The sequence below is a fragment of the Aythya fuligula genome, chromosome 2 (assembly GCF_009819795.1).
Source record: "Aythya fuligula isolate bAytFul2 chromosome 2, bAytFul2.pri, whole genome shotgun sequence".
Taxonomy (NCBI): Eukaryota; Metazoa; Chordata; class Aves; order Anseriformes; family Anatidae; genus Aythya; species Aythya fuligula.
The window spans coordinates 43,704,954-43,715,667 of NC_045560.1; the positions used below are offsets into that span (position 1 = coordinate 43,704,954).

At 42.8% G+C, this 10,714-nt stretch overlaps 1 protein-coding gene across 1 annotated transcript; it reads right to left on the bottom strand.

Moving 5' to 3' along the window:
• Positions 1-242: 242 nt before the first annotated feature.
• CMTM6 (CKLF like MARVEL transmembrane domain containing 6) lies at positions 243-7,256 on the bottom strand. The gene is made up of 4 exons (XM_032182735.1): positions 7,124-7,256; positions 2,704-2,880; positions 1,946-2,044; positions 243-449 (listed from the first exon to the last, which is right to left on the bottom strand). Exons 1-4 carry the CDS (start codon positions 7,244-7,246, stop codon positions 300-302), a joined length of 549 nt encoding a protein of 182 aa, XP_032038626.1. The 5' UTR covers positions 7,247-7,256; the 3' UTR covers positions 243-299.
• Between the last annotated feature and the right edge of the window lie 3,458 nt (positions 7,257-10,714).

The window sequence follows — 10,714 nt, forward strand, 5'->3', positions numbered from 1 at the left end:
ATTGAATCAGCACAATGTTGTCCTTGTGTTATTCTATTTAGACTATTTTTTTTTTTAAATGTATGCCACCTAGAGAAATGGCAGAACAAGTTACCTACAAAATAAAATAGAACATGATGTTCAAGATGATGTTACTTGACCTAAGGATCAATTTGTGATGAGCAAAGTGTAAAAAATTGATTCGAAGGAAGAGGCAGAAGTTTTACCTACAGAGCACTGAAATTTCATTTTAGTTTGCTCCACTCAAAAAACAAAACAAAACAAAACAAAACACACAAAAAAAAATAGTTTCAGAAAGTTCAGCTTGATTCATTCAGTGGGTGAATTTCTGCAGTGCCCTGAGTATTGCCTGAATTTTGAGGATGTTCTCTGGTGCTTTGTTTCCGCCTGTCCCAATACTCCATCACAAACTCAGCTAAAAATGCCCCACTTGCGAAAAATCCAAATACCTGTGAAAGTGAAAGAAATGTATGAATTAAAAAAGTACAAACTTTGACAGTATTCTATGATTTTGGAGAGATTTGCTGCACTATTCATGTATGTTAATAATGCTGGTATATTAAATCAATGGTTCCATTTAAATTAGCAACAGATCAGAAGTCTTAGTTCTAGCATATTCAATGCAAAAGTTGTTACAATTCTCATTCTTGTAATCAAGCGTGAATCTTAGGATATGTTCTAAACAGATCTTAATAGTAGAAGTATAATCATTTTATTTTTTTTTTTGCAGTAAAATTAGTAAAGAAGCATGGCAGTGGTGGTATAGCAGATTATTTATCCAAGAGATGTCTGCTGTTTAAAGGGACTAAGTGAAGAAGAATAACCCGTGGAAGGTGAAGGGAGATAAACTAACAGAGCCTAAGCAAGTCCTTGCTGCATCAGCACGTGGGGCTGACGTGACCTTTTGCTAATGACAACTTTCATTATTAGTCATAGCAACGTAGTGGTAAGCAGACCGTTGGTTTTAGCAGCTTCTTTCAAGCAAGGAAGTACACGCACACATTTACGCTAACTTTTAAATAAAATTAAGCAGCAGGTTTGCCCAAAAACAATTAGGTACTATGAAGTCTTGAATCCCGATATTTTTGTTTTTCCAGCTCCAGGACAAAAACAAACAAAAAATGCACCACCACCACCAAAAAAAAAAAAACCACACACACACACACAGAAAAGGAAGACTAATCAAACCATTAGAACTGTATATATCAGCATCACAACAGATGACCATACAGAAGTGTGTATCTTCATGCTGAGTACGGAACAGAATTCAATTTTTATTCATTCAAGAAGAAAATCAAAATTTGATCTTTAATCTCACATATTCACAATTCCAAAGTTATTCCAAAAGAGCACCAAATGAGTAAGGAACTATGACCCACACCTTCTACAGTGCCTTGTCATGCACCTCTGTTGCTCTTCTATTTTTGTCTCTGAGGAACCTATCGTTCTTATTGCAACCTTTACAGGCCAGCGTTCTCTACATATATTTTATAATGTCTGACAAAAGATGTGGTTTCTTGCTGACTTTGCAAGAGGATAGCATTACAGGAGCACAATTAAGGAAAAAAGTTGGCATTTCAGAGGCGAGTGTCAGAGAGCTTGGGAGGCCGTGAGAGATGGCAGTGCCATTAACAGTGACAGATGCCAGGGAATAGTACAGAGCCAAGGCAGTGAAATGAAGTGAGGAACCAAGAAGTGAGCCACAGCTGCTGGGGAGCTGCAAGCAGGACTGCTGGAAAGCTCTGCATCCGGGGAATGCCTACTCTTTGGATTTCCTAAGCTGAGTTTCAGAAGCTCTGAAACAGCTAGCTCCTCCTGAAACCTGTAATGCACTGAATTCTGTTCCCTGCCCGGTTTTTTCCCTGCAAACTGGGTGAGGTTTAAAGGGTAGACAAATTAAGATACAAGATAAATGCAAAGTAAAATATACAATTGTGAGACTTACCCATGCAATAGTTGCATGAACCAACCCAGAATTCGTTGCAGCAAGAACTATTGAAGCTAACAGGAAAATGACACCTATGGCTAGCATGGCCCAAAAGTTCTGGAAACATGAAAAATAAATGTTACAGAATTGTAGGTATACTACCTGAAAAAGCACAAGCATCCTAACAGCAACCGAGTTAATCCGCAGTGAGTTTACAGTTTGAAACTCTGATGCTCATGGAAGCTTCAGAAAATCATGGAATCATATGGAATGGTTTGGGTTGGAAGGGACCTTAAAGATCACCTGGTTCCAACCCACTTGTCCCCTTGGGCAGGGACACCTCCCACCAGCCCAGGTTGCCCAAAGCCCCATCCAGCCTGGCCTTGAACACCTCCAGGGATGGGGCATCCACAGCTTCTCTGGGCAGCCTGTTCCTCTACCTCAACACCCTCACAGTAAAGAATTTCTTCCTTGCATTTAATCTAAATCTCCCATCTAAATCTAAAACAAAACAACAACAAAAAACACTCTTAAAATTATTATAAAGTTATATATAGTTATATATAACATCTTAAAGTTATTATAAAGTTATTATAAAGCCTTAAAGTTATTATAAAGTTATAAAGTTACTTATTTATTAACTGTAATATAACCTATGTTAATTTACCCTTTAATTAGAGAATAATAAATGATTCACTCTGCATTGCCTTTTTACTCCACAGTAGTCTTTAAGCACTTGCATTAAATGGTTTGTTTTTTTAAAAAATAAATCTTACCACTTTCTCTACTTTATCTTTCCCGAAGGTTTCATATGCAACAGTGCAATACACACAGAGGATCAGGAGGCTCAGAAGAAAAGCAGTGCAGCTTGTGAATTCAAAGAAGTAAAGTCCACCACAATTGCTACAATCCTCCACAATTTCCTCAAAAATAACAGCCAGAAGAGAGAGAAACTGCAAACAAATAACATACTTGTGTTAGATCAAGTCACCAATATCCTTAGCAAACAGATGTCTGCAATATTAAGGTTAATGATGACAGAATTAAAACAACAACAACAACAACAAAAGAATCTAAAAAGAACTTGGTGAAGTTCTGCACTATTTTATGGTTATTTACCTATGGATAACACAGGTAGAAATATAATGACACAGTTTAGGCTTGATGTTCAAGTCAATCAACAAACTCCATTGGGTTAAGCTCCACCATCTACACACTTTTAACTGAAGCCTTCCCATTTGTGGCTTTGAGCAGTAGGAAGCAGAGCAGGCACACAGCATGAGAAGCACAGCTTCCAGTCAGAACAAGCAAAAATGCTATTGCTTACCACTTACAACCGCATTTAGTTTTACATGCATTTGGGATTGGGGTGGATCAGAAGACCCAGCCATTTACCTCCCTGAAAGCCTGCAGCTGGTGTTATCTCCCTCGATAAACTTCAGAGAAAGTACAGCTAATGGCTCGTGTGTTTATGACCAGTAACAACAGAAGCTCAATTGCAGGAACCAAAACTTCAAACTATGTTTAAACCACATTTAAGCTATGTTGGGCAGTGTTTAATCTCTGCAGAAGCTTACGTTAGCCTCCCCGCAGCAGTATTTTTTGAGGACAGAACATGAGTTAACTCCCATACAGACACCAAGCATCTGCTGCTGGATCTTCTACCACCTTACTGTACAAGAAGGATATTGCTTTTTTTTTTTTTTTTTTTTTTTTTTTTTAAATAGTCTCTCATTTTGGCCACTTCTTGCTGGTTTTCTTCATCCTAAAGAGTTGACAGAGGATATAGATCCTTGCAGTAAGGAGTTCAGCGGACTGGAACAATTATTAGGAATCAGACTCAGCCATAAAATCAAGACTGATACAGGGAGGATGATCCTATTTTTAAAGATACTATCTGGGCAATAATGGAGTCGACAGCTCTTCTATGAAAAAAATCTAATTCTAGAATTGTCATTTTCGAGTTACTAGCACGTCAAAACAGCTGCAGATGCTATATCTGCATCTTATTTTGGAAAATAATGACCTGTCTTCAGTTTCAGTTTTCTGACAGTAAAAATAAGAAAAGTGACTTAGCAAGTGGGAACTGTAAATTCACCAGCTAAGCAAGACCTCATAAAACATCGTGCTTTGAATACCCAACGGTGTAGAGTAAACAGGATCTCAGAAAGGGAAAAGCACACACGAGTTGGTAAACTGACACGTTACAATCAGCCCTCCGCACACTTCCCTTCTCTCTTGTGCTTGGCTGGCAAAGCAAATTTCTCAGAAACCCTCACGCCTAACCCAGTGATTACTGCAGATGCCCAAGGAATATTTTTCTCCCCCTCCCTTCTGGGATTTGTATTTCTACCTGTGTATATCAGCACTGACAGCTGAATGCCATCACTTTCACCAGAGGCAGAACAGAAAGGAAATAAAGGTCTTTTTGGCAACCTGCCCTAAAAAGGCTTTAGAAGCCCAGGTAACTATAATGTGGTCTAAGTAACCGCAAAAAAACCCCTCTCCACTGAGTGTGCAAATGAGTGGGAGGAAAAAAAAATCACATTCAAGGAGTACTTTTAAAGGATTTCATGTCAAAAAAACGGGGAGAAGGGAGGACTGATCTGGCGTCCTTTGTGGGACTTCTCCAACAGTATTCAAATTTTTATTAATGAGCTGAATAGCAAAAGAGTGCATCATTAAAAAAGCTTTGATGTGAAGAACTTTGCTTGATGTAGTGTATCAGCTGCACCTCTATAAGCTGCAGAGAGTTCTGCTTGGGTTTGTTAATTTGCTTCTTGACATCACTACAAATAAACATGAGAGGGCTCTGTTGTTACGTTTTCTTCGGTTTCCCAGTTCTGCAAGCACAGCTACCCGCCTAGGTCAGCGCAGAGCAGTACAGGCTTACATGAAGCAGCTGAAGCTTGCTCTGTTGTATTTTTATGTTTGCTGTCTCCACACTGAGCCTATGGAAACTTCCCAGTGGCAAGCACCCACAATCTCACTATGGTTTTATTTGAGCAATGAGCAGAGAGGGACAGCTCAAGAGCTCCTTGTTTTCTTCAGAGCTAAACCTTCAGGGCAGAGCCTCTTTCACACCGAAGACCGAGGAAATACCTGAGGACACGAACAGGCAGCTGCCACCTTCCTTGCCTCTCGTGCAGAGCCCTGCATTGCTGCGGATGCAGATGAGTCCCAAGTGCCCATACACACACAGGCCATTAAATAACTTCCTCGGTCCTCTGCCAGCAAGAACTTTGCATTGACACTGATGCTACTGCGAGTTTCTGCACAAATGTCACGTTTCTCAAGTAAATTTAAGAAGTGAAAGGCTACAAAAATAAAGCAAATCTATGAAATTTCCAACAGGCCTGTTAAAACACAGAGCAGTGGTGTTCCCAGCACAAAACCTGCCCGTTTAGCAGGGTGCATGAATTAATTCAGTTTAGCAGCTCACCCATCTGATTATCAGTGTGCAATCCCCACAATAACGAACCATCACTGTTCTAACACAAGGCTAATAGATGTTAATGACCACCTCCATCACCGGGACTGCCAATAAAAAGAAACCAATGCTTTCCTAAAACAGGAACACTTCTCCTACTGGAAATATTGAGGCTTCCACCTTCAGTAATTTCTGCAGCTTGCTGTAAGTGCTTTGGCCAAGAGCTGAAGATCCGTGTGTTTTGGTAAAGTGAAACAAAAGGACGGAGGAACTGTTGGAAGTGAGGAAGGTGAATGATTATAATTCAATTTTATTTTTCCTCTTATTGAAAGACTGTTATAGGCCATAAGCTGCTACTTCTTTAGGAGCCTGTCAAGCAGCTACCCATCCTTGTTAGGACAGGCCTTAATAACTTACCTTCTTCCTTCCTAGAAAGCTTTTTAAATAATGCCTCTGCTCAGGTAAGCAGTTGAAGACATTGCTACACCAGTAGAGTTGCATATGCAATAGTTTGTTTTATTTCATTAAACTACTGATCTGTAACGATCTGTTTGTTTGGGAGCAACATCCAGCAGATCTTTGTTAATCTCCAGAAGATGAAGTAACATTTTGCATCCTGTTATATTTAATATAGTATTCTTGGGCGTGATTTTTTTATTAAACAGTCTTAGAAAGCATTGCTTCGGGCAGCATTAGCATTACCAGCACTGCTTTCTTCAGCTTTCACCTGGGGCTTTTGACTCTGTGTGAGCCAAAGTTTAAAAACCGAACGTCCTCTTTTCTTCACAGCGAATTAACAAGAAAGGGCTGGAAATCACCTATGATTCCTCCCAGCATGAGACATCTGACTGAGAAGCCACTGCGATGGAAAATGTTTGCTGACACATTTACAGTCAGCTGCCCTTTGCTGCTGTGGTTTCGCTGCTCGCTGCTGGTACGTACACCCAGTGCTCCTCACATCGCTACCAGCAAGCTTGGGAAGATCCATCACTGAGGCTGGGAACACACAGGAGCAATATCTGGTGTCCCGGTGATGAGCACATCCAGGAATAATGTTACGTGTGGCAAAAAACAAGCAGAATATGAGCCCCAGATTCCAGGAGAGCGTGGGGCTGCCCAGTACGAAGCGAGGCACTGCGGTGTCACACACATCCAGACCGGCCACCACCCAGCTCGCACGTTTTGGTGTGCTTTCTGCCAGGAGGTTTGCTGGGGGAGATGTGCTCCCCGAGGCGGTGGAGCACAGCACAGCTTGGTGCGCTCACAGTCAGGCTGTGGGGGTGACATGAGGGGGACCCAGCAATCCCACAGCCTTACAAAGGTTTCTACTGCCTGTTTACATCCAGTGAGGCCCTCAGAAGAGAGTACGCTATGTTTTCTGTGAGGATTGCCTCTGATTTTAAACCCTGAGGATGCCGAGCAGTGGGCCCACAGTGGCCACAGCGCTTAACCTCGGTCACGCGAGGCACACAACCAGCAGGTCGGTGCTAGCACATGCCCCTGCAGCCAGGACATGAAGAAGGAGCAAGCCCGTTAGTTCCTCACCAAAAAACAACCTCAAGCTGCCCAAAAGGCAGTGCCACCGCGGCCACCTCAGCCTTCAGTTACCGATTTGTGCAGCTTAGCAAACAACAAGGCAGGCTTTGAGGGAAGGGAAGGGAAGGGAAGGGAAGGGAAGGGAAGGGAAGGGAAGGGAAGGGAAGGGAAGGGAAGGGAAGGGAAGGGAAGGGAAGGGAAGGGAAGGGAAGGGAAGGGAAGGGCCTCACCGGTTGCAGCACTTTGGCCGGCAGCCTCCAGCCCTTCAGGCGGTGCCGGGTGCAGCCGCAGGGCTGGCGGGGCTCCTTGCAGTGGGGCTCGGTGGTCGGGCTGTACACGGCCCCGTTCTCCATGGCCGCGCCGCCGCCGCCAAGCTGAAGGGAAGAAGCGAAAGCAAAAGGGCGAGGCAGGAGGGCGGGGAGGGAAGGGAAAGGGAAGGAAGGGGAAGGGGAAGGTGGAGGCGGTCCCAGTCCCTCCCGGCCGCAGGCTGGTTGCCAGCCTGGCCCTGTCCCCGGCCTTGCTTGAGGAGGAACCGGGCTGGTGCTGGGTGCTGGAGGCGGCCTGGGGCTGAGCAGGGCCTTGGGCTGCTACACTATTCACCTATCAGCCACGGAACTGCTACCACCCATCACAGCCAAATTCGGCTACACTTCACTTGTTTAAGTTTCTGTCAAACGTCATATAAGTGGCAATTTTCTTAACCTCAGCTTTGTATGCACGCTGGTTAAGTGAAGCCTGTGCTCAGGATCAGGTTGCTCAGCCCCCGTCTCTCTTCCAGAGCCAGCACAAGGAGCAGGGAGGATGCATGCGGCCACCCAGGAGCCCCGGTGCCTTTTGTAACCCTGCCAAGAGCCACCAGGACGGCCAGGTAAAGTAGGGTGGCCCTGCTAAAAGCGGTTGGTTCGTGCTCTGTGTTGAACATTCACCAGCAGGCCATAAGCACGATCCCTCCCAGTAAGAAAACACAAGCGAGAGGAACGCTGCAGGGCCCTTGGGCAGGGCAGCACAGGCTTGTTTGTGCCAGAAACAGTGCCTGCTGCAGCAATCGGCTTCAGAGGCAAATGAGGAGGGCAAGTCCCGCGATTCCCATGGCACGGGAGTTTCCAGTAAAATAAGCAAGGTATCGCCACGAGGGCAGCCTAGCTTCTGCCTGGGGTTGGGATGAGTCTAATGCAGTTCTGCTGGCAGCATCCCCAGAACGCAGGGCTGGGCACATAACATTTACTGTTACCACGCAGGAATCTGCCTTGCCTTTATTGCTGTTTTTCACATTAGTACACCATAAATAAGATTATATTACAGAGGCTGGCATCTCTTTTCTGAAGGAATTTCCCTTGTTTTATTTTCTTCCTTGCTAATATTTTGTGTGTGACTAGACTGTACTTTGGTCTGAGGGAGACAGGGCTTAGGGAGATAGAAGAAATGGTGAGTTTTCCTTTTCAGGTGTTCACTAGCATCTAGAGATATTCGCAGTTGTTCCCATCTGAATCTTTACCAGTGTCTTAACGCAACATTACTAGATTATGAACAGAGATGTAACTATTGAGTTTGCTTTTCAAGGAGTCATATAAACACTACACAAGTCAACAAAAGATAAAATAGATTGCAACCTTTTTCTACTTACTGTTGTCTTTGAGTTGGTTTTTCGGTTCAGGCCTTCTCCAGAAAGTACATATCAATGATGCATGAATTATAAAGGTTAGCTTGCCACTTAAATCCTAGCTTATTTAGCCCACTTCATTTATTTATAAGGGAATTCATGAAAAGCAAAACAGTAACAAAGTTCCAGTAACTGTAACAAAGAAGGAATGAAAAGGAGACCAGGTAGGGCCTGGTAGCTTAAAAATACTTCAGGCATTGTGTTAAAACATACAAATGCTGCTATGCACGCAAACTAAAGGTGTTCTTTACCCTTTTCATTAGAATTGTCTTTCAAGTACCTCACTCTCCTTTAGAGGGAAGGCAGATCAAAACAATAGTTGCGATACATAACATGCCTGCTTAATGCAAATAACTGTAATTACCAGCCTCTGATGCAATGGAAATCCCGTTCCAGATGTGCATCTACTTCCTTCTGTTTACCTGCTGATGGAGCTTTCCAAAAACAAAGCCTTTCTTACCCACACAACCTCTGCCAGAACGGCAGAACCAGAGCTAAAAGCAGGAGCTTGCAGCAGAGAGGCAACCCTAGAGTTAGATCTTAAACTACCACAACATCTCCATTCAGCCAAAGAGCTCGAGGTTGGTGGAAGCAGATTAGTGATGAGTGACCTAGTTTTCTCCCTCATTGCATCTTCTCCACCATAGTGGCCAAAAAGCAATACTTTAAGTTGAGAAAGCTACCTCATTAGGGGAGATTACATTATAGTTTTATGACATGGCTATCACCCCTTGCTGCACTGAAAAAAAAAACTTACAAAGAAGCGTGACTTCAGCTCCTTGAAGCAGTTGAGTAAATGTCAGCCACTGGAATATAGCGGACACAGACCAGGGCTGCATCCCTCCTGTTTTCATAGTGAAGCCCCAGTGACCCTTTGGAACTAGCTTCGTATTGTGTTACAGATTTACACAGATTAAGCTAAAACCAAAATCCCTCACAACCAAAATTAGCAGCAGAGCTCCATTAACCTGACTTGTCACAAATTGATATTCCAATTTTCCCATGTTCATAAATACAATTGTGTTAATTTGTTTTCCTTCAAGGAGGGCGAGAGAGAATGAACTATAGGAATGGGAGAGTAGCTTAAAAGTCCAAACAGCTGAAGGAGACAGGCTCCATTTTTCATTTGAAGGGTGATGAGGTTCATCACCACGGAACAATTAAGTCAGCCAGTTGGAGGCACAGCTCTCCTCCTGGTCTCATTTCTGGTATTCCCACACAGGTATCTAACAGTTTTCTTTCATCACTCTGGCCCTGTGTATTGCAAGCATTAAGTACAATACAACTAGCTAGCAAGGGGAATAACATAAGTACTGTGACAAAGAACTCAGAAAGGCCTTGCACATGTTGCATCTGCTGAAGATTCCTCTTCTCTCAAGGCTGTATTTTTGGGCTCAGTATTGCAATTGAATTCACAAGCTCCAATCTTCATACTGACCAGCTAGAACGTGTGATTTTTCAACAGCTGAAGACTAAGTAGCATTTTTAATAGCTATGTCTAAGTATCCCTTATGACACAAGAAGAAAACAAACCTTCAATATTCCACATTTCCCAAATGTTGGGCTAAGCTAACTCTTGTCACTGTTTTTCAGCATTTATCTGCATAAAGAGAATCACAAAGCCATGAGGTATTTGACAAGTAATGGTTCTACAGCTGCAGGTGTCCTACTGCAAATTAAGTTTGCTACCCATAAAAGGACTGCAACCCAACAGGTTAGTACTTAAGTTCCAGACGACCCACTAGAAACTTAAAAGTTAGTGTATGTAGTATGGTAGCTAGTCCATATAGCTCAGGTTTCCAAAATTTCCAAGCTTAAAACTGGTAGTGTAAGCTTATTACAACCAGTATACTCAAAGAACTGATGTAGGAACATGAAGGAGAGAAGGAGGAGGAAGGAGATCTGTAAAAATCCCCCTCAAACATTCATTTTGGGGCTAATAGTTCCTTATCTACACAGAAGTAGCTCTAAAAGTACAAAGGAATTTACTTGGTTTATTTACTTTATAGCATTTTTGTAGTATTCCACAAAACATTGTTTTGTTTTTTTTTTTTTTTTTCCAATGAAAAATCATCTGTTCTTCCAATACTATCTCCAATTTCTTGTGTACTAGACTAAAACCTTGGGCCCAATGACACTAAAGGCATTAAAGGCACACAAA